The following is a 15,469-nucleotide window of genomic DNA, read 5'->3' as shown; positions in this document are numbered from 1 at the left end:
CCGAGACAGAGATCGTCATCCACACGAGTCTGTCATCACTCGCGATGTGCCACCAAACTGATGTAAATCTGGGGGGTTCAGCGCTCCGGGAAACGGGACGTCGCTGGAGCTCGCATCCCTGAGTGCATCTGAAGAGGACATGTTGCTGTGTGAGGGCATTATGGGGCATATGGGTTCCCGGAGATCTTCCCAGAAGGGTTCCCGGAAGAGAATTCCGATGCCGCTCACCGGCCAGACCCTTCGTGGGTGTTCCCCAGGAGATTCGACATCTGTCGACCTTCTTTCGCTTCCTCCGGGGGCTTTCGCAAAGGGGGACGAGCGTAAGGGGCTGTAGCCCCCTCTCAGATGAAACCTTCGTAATGCTGTCGTATAGGAGCGAATCGCCATGTTCGGAGAACCGATATACCCCCCCCCCATCCCCGTCCGCAAGAAAAGTCCCGCGTTCGCCACTGGGTACCTCCCGTGGCCCTTGTCACACTGTTCTTGAGGACGGAGATCAGCGCAGTCCCGGATTCGAGCTGACCCCCGGGGCTAACTCAAGGACAACCTAGAGTCGGCTGACACATATCCAGGAAACAGACCCGTGCCAGAAGGAATTTCGGGCTAATACATAGATGCCAGTCGTAGTCACTGCGTCAGGCCCGCGGGCGAATCCCTCATGGACGGAGCCATCGGTAGCGGAAGAGATGGAAGATATGACAAGTTTTCCTCTTGGCGGGGTTCTCAAGCATCACTGAACCATAGCCAAGGCTTCCGGAGTGGAGGAAGCTTTCTCCGTGAGTTCTGCTGTATATACATCGACTTCACTGAGATGATTTGGCATCGATTGAAAAAGTTCGAAGTCTGTTCGGAGAAAGAAAGCGCCATCAATTGGTTCGATGAAAACCAGACATTGCGATTTCATTCATTAGGGGTCAGGGCGATGATCCTTGCTTCAGCATCACTGATGTGTGATGAGGGATAACAAATCATCCCAGATTGCTCGGACATTTCGGATTGGCTCCGAGGTCTCGAAAAGTCCTAGAAGCGGCGGAAGTTCTCTTCTCGACACGAGATCAGTGCGCTGCGGTCGGAATCACCCGCCGAGTCTTGCCGTCAGGTGATATCTGTCCTTGCCCGTGAGTCGATTCGGGGGCCTCCGACTTTCGGGCTCACTCAAGGACTTCAGATAGGGCATGTCGAAACGAGCAGAACGGAAGGATCGGCAGACACGCCCCGAAAGAAGCTTGACGTACTCTTGGAACTTCGATTAAAGGTTCGGAAACCAATGCGATGCGCCGAAGACGCTGAGAACTTCACAGATCCGACGCATGGATCTACCGGAACTACTTGGTCGAGGGCGCATGACGAAATCAGGGTCCGCTCAAACCGAGAGTCAATTCTCGATCTTCCATCCGAGAATATTCATTCAGTCAGATGGCACCTAGCACCTGACTCTTCGTTCACGCAGAACTTGTATAGGGAACTGATTGCAATCATCCAGCTCGTCGGCGTTGACACAACTCACACAACTCACATGCTCCCAGCGAGAGACCCAGAATTCGCAAAAAACGCAAGATATAGGCACAGTTTCTGAACAATGGTCCGGCGTTCTAAACGGCGATCTTCACCTCGATTCACGCCTTATCCTCGAATCGCGCGGAGTGGGCGTGACCCAGAGATTCAGGAGTTCTATCTCGGAGTAGGTTCCGGCTCTGTTGCTCCGGTCAGAAATCGCGAATGGTCAAGCCATCGTCCGGCGATGCCTTCCGCAGTCACATTTTCGAACCGAACTCTCAGAGGGGTTGCCCAGGGAGCCGCACTCTGTCGCGTGGTCCCCAGTTCAGGTCTGATACATCCCACGTCGGAGTTTTCTTACGAGGGTGCAGGTTCGCCCAGCTGCAATCCCTGGGGAAACGCGAGGCGGCGTGGATTCCCCTCCATGGGGCTCGAATAGAGGACGCCCCTAGCTGGTGCATGCCAACGAGAACTTTGAACATAAAATGCATGGAGTGTGTTTACCCGGGCCATCGACAAACAGTTCACAAACGGCTCTATGGGGGAGGGACCTGTTATCGGCAAAGGTCCAATGCCAGGGAAAGGTATTGACCGAGCTCGGTGCGCGTGGAGGTTCCTCATCCGATGGAATAGCGATGAATACAAGCATCGCGGCGGCATCCGAGATAGGGATAGAGAGAGGAACCGCCACCGATTCTCCGGGGATCGGATCGACCCAGATTGGGTCCGTATATTGAAGAACTTTCTCTACTACCGGACAGACGGAACGCTCATCTTGAACCAAGAGCAGGAAGCGGGGTCAGGGGTCGCATCGATAGGCTCAAGCTCCCTCCTTGAGTCTAAAGGGATGAACAGGATTCCCCGTGTGTCATGATAGGCCAGAAGCAAGGTCCCAGAGGAGAAGGCCCGCCGACATCGCTGTGGTTAGCGTCTCGAGAGTTTGGTCGATCCGCTAAGCCAAATCAATGCATGGAAACTTCACCTCGTGGTCTTGCTCATGAGCACCTGTCCTTCGATACCAGCCAGGGAAGGTCTCCACTTCGGGACCAGCCAGCCTGTTCTGATTCCATCTCCAACTAGTTTTTAACAAAAGTAATGAGGGACGTTGTCTGCCCATACGGCGTTCACGCAGGCATGGGGTCCGGGGGCTCAAGGGCGACGTCGAGGCGATTCGAAATGGGGCGGCTTGACTTCAAACGACCCGAGGATTACGCTTCAACGAATGGCACGCTCCGTATTCCACTACGCTGTTCGGCCGAACCTCACTTTCCTGGGATTGAGCCTTGCTTTCGGTGCGGTTCCGAGAAGGGTTCAGTGTGGAGCCAGGACTGTCTGACACTTGAAGACCGGCTCGGATGGAGCTGACTCTGATTCCGCGTTTTCCGACACGGCGCGAATATCGAAGCGAAATTCTGCGGAGCGTACCGCTGGTACGTATCCGTACGGACTTCAGGACAGATCGGTGGGTGCTCCGAAGAAGCGCAGGACGCACGGAGGAAGGGAATCAACGCTCCACATTGGAGCACACTGAGAACGAAAGTCGGAGAAAACTGAAAACTCCGACTGTAAAACGACGCCCTTACGCCCGCGCCGCCGTGGCGTTTGTTCCTTGCTCCTCCGTAGGCAATGGTCAGAATACCTACATAGAAGACTGGAGCCGATGTTTCCCGCCTGAGGAGAGGCGATTATGATCATGATGACGACTGGATTGGAGTCCGCCGAGTTCTCCAGGAATCTCCCATCTTGCCGAGAGATTGCCAAGGTTGTGCTTCAATCGGGCATGCTGACCGAAGTACCTGAACCAAGAGTGTCCCCGGTGGAACCGATGGAGGAAATCGAATTCATGAGAGGAAACACGATGCATTCCGCGGCTTAACCCATTCCGGCCGCTGCCCTTCCCCGTCTAATGGTATAGGGTATAGGGTATCGATGGAGGAATATTCCCTTGCCATGGGGTTGACTCGATGCTGCCTTGCAAACCCATCCAGCAGTTCTCTGTAGGCGTCCCGACGGAATTTCCGGGTTCCAGCCATAGCCTCCAGTGAGAACTCCCCATTGATGCATTTTTCTCGAAAACCTCAAAATATGCATTTTGCTCGAAAACCCTCGGAATATGCAGTCCCGTGCAAAATGCATGAAGTGAATCGTTCTGATCATGGTCCAAAGGCGGGTGCGGATTCGACGAATCATCTTGCAATCGGAAATGGTCGTCAGCCCGCAGAGGAAGCTCGACTCTGGCTGCCCCTGACTGCCATCCTTCCCGAAGGACTCGCCGTCTTCTGATCGACTTACTTCTCGCACGACTTGCGGCTTTGTCGATGACAAGCAGGGTCGATCCCAACGGCGAATCGTCGCGTAGATTACCAGAAACATTGATTCACGAGTTATTTGGTAAATCTTATGAAATTCGCTCTCGAGGACAATAGTCCAGGAAGCCCAAGGAAAGGACGAATTATCTCGCTTCACACCAGAACATCTTTAGAGGGCCCACATTCGCCTTTGGGAGATGGGGTGAGTGAGAAGGAGAAAAAATTCTCCTAGGCTCTCGTTTCATAGACATCATCATTCCGGTATTCTCCCTCCGTTCAAGCTTGATGACTCGTTCAGCCGGAGGGAGCTCAGTACCCCGCCTTGAGATTACCGCAGCAAGATACTGGAGGCGACAATGGGGTTTCCAGACGTGATACTACTTTCGGCTCCAAAAGCCCGAGCTTGCAGCTGAATTCGAGGTTGCAAACCCACAAACTGGCCCATGTTTGCGTGGCTGTGCTAATCTGGAAGTCAAGCGCAGACCCTGCCTGATACCTCGCATGTTCTCCCGAAAGGCTTATCTTTGGCCATTTCTGCTCTCACCAGAGACCACAATGGATGATTCCGACTAGGCGATGGATAACATTCCCTGGGAAGAGCTTGAGCTCGCTACCCGCAAGTCGCAATACGCCCCCTTACCATTCACCATTTCCGGCACGGAACATATGAGTTATTTATCCGATGATTACGATTTCGATCAAAAATCTAGCTCTTCTATTTGGAGACGTGGATGGGAGTGGGACCGTGGAAGGCTCCCGAACGGAGACCCCTCCTGCATCTACTTCACCCAAGCTTCATCTTACCGCTGCGCTATTCTCTGGAGGGGGATGCTCTTGGACTTTTCCGCGACTCTCTCTTCTCTTTTTTGTCCTTCTTCCGGGATTTCTTTCGTTTCTTTCTCTTCTCGTTCTCAGGACTTCGAGAGACAGCTGCCGATCTGCTACGTCTCGATGATCTCCTCGGTCTTGAAGGAGAAGCGAGTGATCTCGCAAATTCTCGATAATTTCCTTCGGGCGTCGCTCCTTCGGGATACGCCGCCGTCCCCGGCGACACGTGGGCGCTGTGATCGCCACAGTTCAGGGCTAAACTCAGCGCCGATTCCGAATTTCTGATGACCGCTCGATGGCTCGAATCCTGCGGAGACTCTCCTCCGCTGTGCGGTCTTCGTTGGGTTTCTGGACTCGGTGCTCGACTCTCATTCGTAGCCTGTGCTGGCGTAGTAGATCTCCGCAGACGTTTACGGGAACGGCCTCGTGTCGACTCGCGTCTCCTTCGCCGGCGCCGGCGAGTCCGAGCTGGTCTTGATTGTGGCGGAGGCGCGGCCGAACCGAACAAAGAATATATATCCTGAGCTGTCAATATGCCTCCGAGGGAAATCACAAGGACGTCATTATCCAGTCGTGGTAGATCGTTCCTGAAGGCAGGAACCTCTAACTGACGATGGGGTTCCATTGCGATATCGTCGTGTGCAGAGAGCCCGTCAGAGTTTCTGAATGCTGGGGCGCTGCCCCCTTGAAGCCGCTCATCTTCGACGAAAAGAGCGGCGGGATGAGCTGCAGAACTGACGTGAGGGGGGCTCCTCGAGCTATCGGACCTCCGACTATCATTCCTCGAGTATCTTCGGACATCATGATCATCCCCCTCTGGTAGCTCTCCGCTCATATTTTGATTCCGACTGTCGTTATCCTCAGTATTTGAACGATAGACTTCTCGGATTATCCTTTCCGACTTCGTCGAGACGCCCGTATTCAATTCCCTCTATGTAATAAAAGCGCTATGTCCGTCTGTCCGTTCGCGACTTTTCGACGCATATCCTCCCCTATGTCCGCTTCCGAACTAGCTCATCCATTACGCAAGTGGATCTTATTTTGATTTTTCGTATCTCTGTTCAGAGAAGCGGAAGAAAGGAAACTTCTTCGCGAATATCCACCCAGATGGATGGATGGGGAAAACGACATGGGGTTTCGGATGACGTCATCTGTTTTGATCAATTCTACCTCTCAGTAGTAAACCCATCCTACTGGACAATGAAAAAATAATGTGTTCGCCTCGGAGGAGAGATGCTCAGAAGGAGCTTTGCTTTATATTCCTGTCCGTGAAATCTCTGTCCGGATCCGTATATCTAGCGATTACGGATAACGAATAGTCCAATATACATGGCACTCGATCTCTAGCGATCTCACGGGTGAAAACCAGACGGAACATGCCCAAGTGCGCCCTGCGCGAAGCGCCCGCGAGGCTGGTCATACACAGATGATATCGATATTCTGCTGAAAATTACGTACTCATTGTCAGTGGTACGCAAATGTCATCTGACCCGCAGCCTCCCCCGGGGGTTCCGAGCAACCCGATAATGAAGTCCGAACGGTGGACGGCTGGGAGAAAACCGGGTACTCGCGTCGAAGACCCCAGAGCGAAACGATGAGCTCTTGGCCCCTTACTCGATCTGGTCGGGCCCCTGCTGTGTCTGGAGCTAGCCGACATGATACGAATCATATTCGAAGTACGCGCCAGCCCCGATCTGTCCGGATTATCCGTCACCTATCCGTTCACGTCCGGAGTACCCAGACTAATCGGGATTGGGGCAGGGCTGGTCGCCTTCGCTGAAAGGCTCCAGCATTTTCGATATTTTCTGACCGTCATCCATCGCCGTCGAGCTTTTCGGACGGTTCGACGAAATTTTGCGCCGTCATTGATCGCTCTGCATTCGCGAGAAGCCTTGAGCCGATTTCAGCTTCCGGAGCTACTTTCTATGTTTCTGAACTTTTGAAAGTGGTTTCTGAAGTCGTTGCCTCGGTGAAAGCAAACGACCTGATCCACGCGGTATGGACGCCCTTGTTAAGCCGTCGCGAACCTTGTAAGCAATAGAGGTCTATTTCACACGAATTTCTTCAACCTTCTGCTATTGTACGGTGTAAGACCCCGTCATCGTGAAAAGCTTCCTATGACAGGCACTTCTTCCGGTTTCGTTGCTGTTCCACTATACGTGTCTCTGCGCGCTGTTAGTTTACCGAACCCTTCAAGGCCGGTAAATCTCATTTATTCGATCAACGTCGACTGCATCCGGAATCATCTGTTAGGATGAAACGAAAGTACTTGTGGTGTGAGTTTGGCGGGACGGAAGCGAAAGAGATATGGATTGTAGAGCAGCTGACTCCCAGCTCTCCTGTCGGGTAACTTTCGTTTTCGTATTCGTTCCTCCGGACGCGGCTAGTACGGGACGCGGAGACACAGCTTTGCAAGTTTTCCCCTGTTCAATGTTGCAAGTCAAATCATCAATCAATGAATTGATCGATGATCTCAATCTCGAAATTGAAAGGGGCTCTCTACGGTCTAGTACTCTCGAGATATGGATTCGCTCACATTGGAAGTTCACTCGTTCGTGATCTAGGCCGAAAGTGAGGCCCGATGCTTGACAGTTTTTGATCGACACGGGAATCGCTTCCAGAAGCTCGGAGCAGAGGCGTTCCTAGGGTGGATGGCGCCCCCTCCCCCTTCCTAGATCTCTGCCCGAAGTACCTCTAAGCCGATACCTATTCCCCATCACTATGAAGCTCATTTCATTCTATCCTTTCATTCGTTGAGGCAAGAAGTACACCTACAAACTGACAAAAAACATTCGTTGAGGCAAGAAGTACACCTACAAACTGACAAAAAACACTGAGTAGTCGCACCACCGCAGCTATCATAAAAGCACACGCTTAGCTTTTTCACTCGCGAAATTCTCTATGACAAGGCTGAAATCGATATTTTCAGCCTGGGAGTTCTCTATTGACAGAATTGCCAAGTTACTCGAGCGTGGAGCCGACATGGTGGATCGTGAATATGACATAATCAATTTGAGGTTGGAAAAGGAACGCTCGCAGCTGGCAACCCTGACGGTGACGGTCAGGGAGACTCTCAACAGGATAGAAATGTTGGGAACACTGTCCCTTGATTCGAATTTCACGGTGAACCGCAAGAAAGGGAGGCAGTCTGATATGCGCTCGTCGACTTCCTCTTGTCTCTCTGCTGAGACGAAATGGCGCAACCGCGTTCCTTCGATAAGGAAATCCTCAGTCCTCAGGGTTAATGTCGTCGTTGTTGACTCCCAAAAAAATTCGTCAGCCAACAAGTTCGCTGGCTCTAGAAACGCGAACTTTGAAAGGAGACTCCGGTAATTATGGAATCTTGCAGTTATGTCCTCGCGGAGCTCATCCTCTGGGGAGAGTGCCGTATCTTCCTGTTCTTCGCTGAGCGTTGAGATCCTTCCCCTCCTTTCGCGACGTTTCTCCCGTTCTATCCCGAATTTCGCGCATAGATCATTGGCATGAGAAATCGCATCGACGATCATTTTCGATCGATTCTCGTCGAGGATCCAATTGAGTATTAAGCATTGGAGGTCGCCCAGAGCTTCTTGTCAGGAATCACAAAGTTCGGCAACGATCCCCAGTTCGATAGTATGAAACCACTAGCCGGACATGGCGCCCCTAGTTCGGTGGCGCCCGCCCCCCGCTCTGTACGCTATTGGCTCGGGGTATATGTGGGCTGGGACGCGCACAGGATTTTTTGGGGGGGGGGGGCAATAGAGTTTTGGAGGCGGCCAGATGACCAAAAATGATGACGCGCCTTCTGGGGGTCCATACTTAAGCATTGAAACCGAAGAATTTTGGTAGGGGCCATGGCTTCCTTGCCCCCTCTGTGCGCGCCTCTGTATGTGGGTGAATAAGCTAGTGGGGTTCGCCCAGGCTGCGTGCATTCCTTATCGATTTCCTCGCTGGTCGAATTCTTCTTCTTCGGAGCGGTCGCCCGTTCCATGGGTCCCGCTGCTGAGACATCGTCGGGCAGTCGATGGATGAGCATAAAATCCAGTTTCATCTAGCGAGTCTATAGGCCCCACGACGACCTTGTTTCCGATTTTGAGCTCTGTAGATGCATTCATTAGGTGCAAAAACGGAAGCAAGACGAACATCGAACTACCGGACTCTTCAAAATATCATCCAAATGACCTCTGACCGAGTAATCCGAGCTTTCTCTCCTCGTTGATCTTTCCAAGTCTCCATCGCGACATCAGAACTAATTGGAATCGGATCCGAGCTCAATGGGAATTCCCGTCTCAATTTCGTTCCTAAAATACTGTTTTCCTCCTTCCAGGTGAGAGAGCTTTACTGACATAACACCCACACAGAACGATCGTTCATTTTCATGCCCTACGATAGTCTGATGAAAATGTGATTCCCGCCCGAATGAGAGCGAACCTGCTCAGATACGGACTCGAAAACGCCCCTTCACTCCGAAATGTCCTCTCTTCTACAGAAGATTATCACTAAATTTTTTTTATTATTGTGCATCTCAAAATTATCATATCATCATCTCATTGTCGTCGTATCATCACCACATGAATATGATTTCATTATGATCAGAACATTATTATAATCGGAATATTATCGACTCCTGCCTTGTTTCACTGGTGACTGATCTCAAGGAGGGTCATATCTGATCCCTCTCCACGATGTCACGCTCTCACTTGCAGTCGGAACTGACGTCACTAATGATTGGCAGGGGTAGGTCTGTTCCGTCTCGACGAGATCGTTCCGTTGCGGGAATGCCTTGGAACAAAACCAAGCACGCTCCGCGCGTAGCACTGCCAAGAATGGGGGGCTCCGTGCCAAGGCGTATCCGGTTGGAATTAACGGCGAACCGTTGCTTCCGACTCTCTGGCCTGGGGCGCCAAGCCGACGAATGCCGCGTCCAACGTTTTGCTCACGAGTGTTCTCCGAAAACTTGGTGGCGATACAAATCTATGAATGATTCCAGAAAATAGAAATGCCGATTCAGTGTGGCATCTGCCAAGAGCCGGGCAGCTAGCATTTAGGAACGCGAATGCAATAACTTAATTCGAAGGACTTGACAGAATTAAGAGAGCTGAAGGTTATTGAGACAACCGGACATAAATATTCGTTATATACGATGAACCATCAGGTATTCGCCTCAATCCCTGTATTACGTCGTATCTTCAAGCGCTCCGAACGGATTATGTGAAAGTGACCGTGTTTTTCTCGTGTGTTGGGTGTTCTGTGAAAGTGATCAATCCGGATTAAGTGCCTCTTTGGAAACTAACGGTATGCACCAGAAATGTGACACGGAGTGATCCATCTCTCCTCCCCCCCTACACCACGCCGGCGACTTGATGAGTGCTATTCTCTAGTTCATCCTTTTAAACCCAAACGACGATGCTCGCAGTATCAGACGGACGGTATCAGCACGAGAAGTCGCAACGTGAGGAGTCGGGCGCCGTTCCGACGTCCTCGGGATACATCATCCAAGTGTCGAATCCTCGCTCGGTGCTCCAAGTGCAATGAGGCTTAAATGAGGAGATGTGGTGGGGAAGACCGCCGTATGAGCAATCCTCCGAGCGGTACATGACAACTCGATGCCGAAAAACTTGACGCGGAAACAGCTCACTGCCGGACAACTATATGCCGGGAGGATCGGCCCGCGCCGAATATGAGCTTCGGAGTTCTGGAGCCCCTTCCCCCTGGATCATCGCGGGCTTCATTCTTCACCCTCCCTGACGTCTTCAGCAAATCCGGTAGCGGGGAGTCTCGAGGCGACAGAATTTCAAGACGGCCGGAAGTTGACTCCTCCAGGAGAGTACCCTACCGCGCCGAGGAGCATACATTGCTGTGAATTGACTGCATATACATATATAGGGTAGTAGATTATTATCAGTCACCAATTTGAAACATCGAAATCCCTATGCGATACTATGGCATTGGGGGGCGCGGAGCCATTTTCCAAGAGACACAATCGGAGATCTTGCTCACGAAAAGTATGCAGGGATTTAATGATTTGGTGCGTGATGTGGAACACAACTTCTGGAATGATCGGGATGGCTACCTACCCCAGAAGAACCAAGTGAGCGCCCTCAAGCAGCTCATGAGGGCTCAGGACCCGGCAAGTATCGATGCGACACAACAAGCCATGCATCGCCCATTTCTGTATAGAGAGTCGCTCAAGACCCAGCGCTTCTCTTTGACTTCGAAGATAACTGACGGGAAATGGCGCTTTCATTGCTGAAAACTCTGCCAGGAATGAACTCACTCAGTCAGCTGTCATCCTTCGATTAGCTGTAGTATGCGCTCTACAGATGGATTTCAGTCAGCCGTCGCTGTCTCTCTCCAGATTGAGATGTGTGGGTCAGGAAGAAGTGGAACAGCAATAGGATCGACTGACGTCACTGACATGACACGGTGATGCTGGAGGCAACGAATCCCTTCCAAGCTCTAACTGCCGAGTGACGGTTCGAATCCGAATTGCCAGATTCACAATTTACGGAACGACTTTCTCGAGCCTTATATCCTGATCAGAGGCTCGAACTTGTATGTGGGAGAGTTCATCCAGCATTGAGTCGTCTCGGCATCGAGTTGTCTGTGTCCGTCCGTCAAGGGTTTATCATCTTTCATTGTACGATTCTTCGGTCTAACACAGTCCGCGGAAGCCGGGGTTACTCAGCAGCGGTTTCCATAAGCGGGATCTGCTTGTTCATCCGTTTTCAATTCGATCGGGTCGATATTAGAAAAACAAATCAAGGCAATCCAAGACGCGTCACGTCTCGAGTGCAACTGAATACTATTCGAGAGTCGCGAATGTCTCTGAATACAGCTGAAGCTGGACTCTGGTGCCTCAGCTATCATGCCTCTGCGGTCATAACACCGGTCCGAATATAACTGAGCTCAAACGTGATTGCCTGACTCATCCCGAATGATATACAGTAAAAGCTCGTTACTACGAACACGAAGGGACCGACGAAACTGATTCGTTGTACCGAGTTTTCGCTGTAAGGGATGCTGCTCAACACTAACCCTATGGCGAGCTGGCCAAAGGAGGAGAAATTCCTTGTTCGTTGTACCGAGAAATTCGTTGTAATGGGGGTCGTTATAACGAGATTTTACTGTATATACATAAGTCCGCGTCTGAGATCCGTTCGACAAATGGAAACGCGAAGAAAACTTGTAGCATGGAGAAGAAATGCGCAGGAGCGGGATTGACTCCGCGATGTTTCTATTGAGGGTGCGTCATGCGGAGCTCTCACGCGATAAGGACAACTCTGTCGAGCCGTCTTTGATCGAGACGGAGTCGTTAGCGAGAAACTCGTGGATCAGAATCTTGAGGAGCTGCGTTCTCGCAAAGCGCTCGGAGCCCTCTATCGGAGGACGAGCAGGAGATTCCGATGAGCGAAGGTTCGGGGGCGATGTGTCTGAGTGAGAATCCGGCGAAGTCTCTTGCGTTCGATAACGCGTCGGAGAGCACCGGGAAAGGCTCTGATGACAGTCGGCTTTGGGTCTGCAGAGAGGGTTTCGGCTGGATCGTCGTCCGCAGATGTCTCATCGAACCAGAGCACTCGAGAGAGTATAGCATCAGGAATAATGTCATCCTTGGGATCCGTCAACCGCTTAACTGCCTCCTCGATTCGACGCAGATCGAACCCTCACATTGTGGCGCTCCACGGCCCTCGGTCGGAAAGCCAGGGAACACTCATAAATTCCGCGGAGGATGCGAGTCGATTTTCCCTTGGAAATCGCCATTCCCGATCCCCAAACTCGTCGTGAGCGAATTCTTATGTCTCACGATACATCGGCAGCCATGAGCTGCCATTGCAAGGCTAACATCGTGCTTCTATTTTCACCGTCTCTTTCTGCTCACGCTCGACACGGCATGGCAGTCTGATTGCGTCAGACAGGGTCTTTATCGAGCCTGAAGATCGTGGATTGTTTTCTGCGCAGCCTTCTGCTGATGTCGATCATTTCGGTCGTACACCACTAGTTCTCGTCCATGGGTGTGGTCTCACCAGAAAGCTATGTTCCGATAAACTAAAGCGTGAAATCGCCAAAAGAAACATTGTTTGGCTCAGAATGACCTAATCCGAAGTCTCGAGCGTCGCTCATAACATCGTATAAGCTCGGAGCCCGACTTCGACCGGACCTTTCGGTCAGTCGACGCCGACAAATGAGCGGGATTCTCTATATGCAAGAATGTAATCCGATGAAGTCGCGGGGGATACATGAAGAACTGAACTGAGGGTCACGCGAGGGGTTCGCGAATTACTGTGCACCGCAGCATACCCTGGAAACATGCGCAGGAGACATGCTCCGAAGCCCCCGGTGCATAGAATGACGCTGACGACTGCGATGAGCGATCCGACGCTAGAATCTAGAACCGTATTCCTCTCTGAATCGATCGCGGAAGTCGTCCGACGGTCGATCGTGCTAGTGGGTATTAAGGCTCGGGAATCGATTTAGATTGGTGCATTGCAGCTCCGGCTGGAGGATGGCGAGGCATTCCATGACATTCACGACGGGAATGAATAGTGAATAAATAGTGAAAGGACGGGGCATGGTCATATCGTTGATATGATCAACGAAGTCTCTCTTAGCACTCATGCTCACCCATAAACTATCGTGTACGCAGATCCGGATTCATTCGTGGAGACAGGGGAGCTCGAAAGGGCTGACACCCTCTCGTGCGAAAATCGACATGTGATCCCTCCGCACCATTCCACCCGCCAGGTTGACCGTGGGATAAAATAAGTGTTCCTTCCAATGCCGCGTTCTTTCTCGTGGGGAGGCACTGTCCGATAGACTGACACGTTTCGAATCAGGAGGGCACCGGCACTTCCCTAATATTCCACTCTATCAGGGGGAACCGAGTTATGTAGATGTCGCGATGAAAAAATGAACGAGTGCAATCCGATTTTTGATAGACAATGGTAATAATGATAATATTGATCTTCATGATTAATGATAATCGGGTGGCGAACAGAAAGGTTGGGGAGATTGATGGACGAATATACAGCCATGCGATGACGAAGTAAACGACTCATTCGGGGAACCAGGAGTTAATCCTCGAGAGCTCCCCTCAGTAGGGAAGGCAATAAGATTATCATGAAGGTATTCTGACTCGGGTCAAATCGCGTTCAAAGGTTGTCTCGATAAGCCTGCGGATCAGCTCGCGAAGACCGCACGGTTCTCTTTCGCGGAGCTTCATCTTGAATTCTTGTGAAGTCAGTCTTCCATCGTCTGTATCCTCTCATGGTAAAAAAAATAGAACACCTCCTTCATTCGGGAATCTACCGGCCGTCAATGTCGACCGCAGAATCCAAAGAAACTTCATGTACATACATATATGTACCACCATCGCCGCGTTTTCAATGAACTAAAAATCCTCTGATGTAATGAGTCATGAGCGACATTTTAATGTATTTCTGGACAACGACCCCAACTATTTCTCTGACCTTATCCTCCCTGGTTGCAGTGCATCCATGTCGTGGAGTTCTTCGCCTACACCTACCTGCTTACTGCCTACTTCTTGATCCACTGGGACACTGTGCCAAGGAGCACCAATGTTTGGTGTAAGTCCCCAATGAACTCTTCTTATACATCTGCAGTAATATCCTTTCCAAACAACACCGGCTGCTCGTCGTCCGTACCGTTTGTTTTCACGATTATCGGGTTGTGCTCTGTAACGACCGGATACACCCCGAGAAAAATTATTGATAATTATTACTCATGGATACAAGAGGCATCTGCGCTCGAGGATTCTTAACGAGCTCAGGCTGACTTAGATAATTATCAGTCGTGCAAACGAGAGCGAAATCTTCTTTCTTCAGGGAACGTTGTTTACCCCAGCGTTCTGATTATTCACACCATAATGCAGTGCTCTTTCGCTGTCCTTCTGATCATCGGAGCCATCAGGGTGAGTCTCATTTTAGATCTGGTATCGAGCCAGACCGCGAAACACAGGATGATGAGGCAATGGAATTCCTCATGACCAGTCTCAAGGTCCCGCTGTTTGGCCAATGCTCGCGTTCAAAAGCGGAACAAGAGAAACGCGTTTCTTCGATTTCCAGAAAAAGAAGTCATACATGCTACCGTGGATCATCGCTGAGTGCGTTGAGATCCTCCTCCTCGCCAAGGCTTCCATCGTCCTCGCCGCTACTTCCGTAAGATCCAAATTAGATCGTCGACGACACCAGCAACATCGACAACAAGAACAACAACGAGAACAACAGCCACAGCTACAACAGAAAAGAACAACGACATTGGAAGGCTCACATCAGTCGCACCGCTGAAGAGCGTCACATCGATACACAGCCGCTCCAGGGAGAATCAGGACGCTTTTCGGTTGCCAAGCACTCACAAACAACGAGAATCTTTCAAGTCCATTGACGGAAACCAACTAATCATTAAGCATCATTATTGGACTCCTGCCATGCGTGACATATGAAAGCGTGGCTTGGACGCTCCCTCCTGATTCCATGCCCATTCGCGATAGAATTCTCTCAACGCGGTGGCCTGCACCGGATCGAGTTCCTAACTTCTTCTGGGCTCTCTCTATCAATGGATTGTTCCCGTCTCGAGAACTAACACCGCCCCCCCCCACTAGCGTATTAACTGGATAACCAGCACATGGTAAAACTATTCGGGAGACCAGGCCCATATCTGAGGGCTCTCGAGATGGATCGAACAGATCACTCAGCATCAACAGGGTAATATATGTATTGCTCTCACCTCCGAAGACGATCAACATTCTGGATGAGCAGCTCGTATCTGAGAACGATTTTGATCCGAAGATATCGTTCGAGGGGGTCAAAGAGTCCCATTTCTCAATGACTCGTGTACTC

The 15,469-nt window shown here is 51.1% G+C and overlaps 1 protein-coding gene across 1 annotated transcript in view; it reads left to right on the top strand.

Moving 5' to 3' along the window:
- The window catches only part of LOC100905771 (uncharacterized), a 90,649-nt gene that overhangs the window by 74,289 nt on the left and 891 nt on the right, over positions 1-15,469 (top strand). The window contains exons 2-4 of the mRNA XM_003743143.3: positions 14,101-14,197; positions 14,456-14,541; positions 14,696-14,788. Coding sequence (XP_003743191.3) covers positions 14,101-14,197; positions 14,456-14,541; positions 14,696-14,788 — 276 coding nt within the window. The remainder of the gene's footprint in view (positions 1-14,100; positions 14,198-14,455; positions 14,542-14,695; positions 14,789-15,469) is intronic.

This window comes from Galendromus occidentalis, unplaced genomic scaffold, assembly GCF_000255335.2.
Source record: "Galendromus occidentalis unplaced genomic scaffold, Mocc_1.1 scf7180000077440, whole genome shotgun sequence".
NCBI lineage: Eukaryota > Metazoa > Arthropoda > Arachnida > Mesostigmata > Phytoseiidae > Galendromus > Galendromus occidentalis.
Note: the sequence above shows the minus strand (reverse complement) of the source record. Positions and strands in the feature narration are given on the sequence as shown.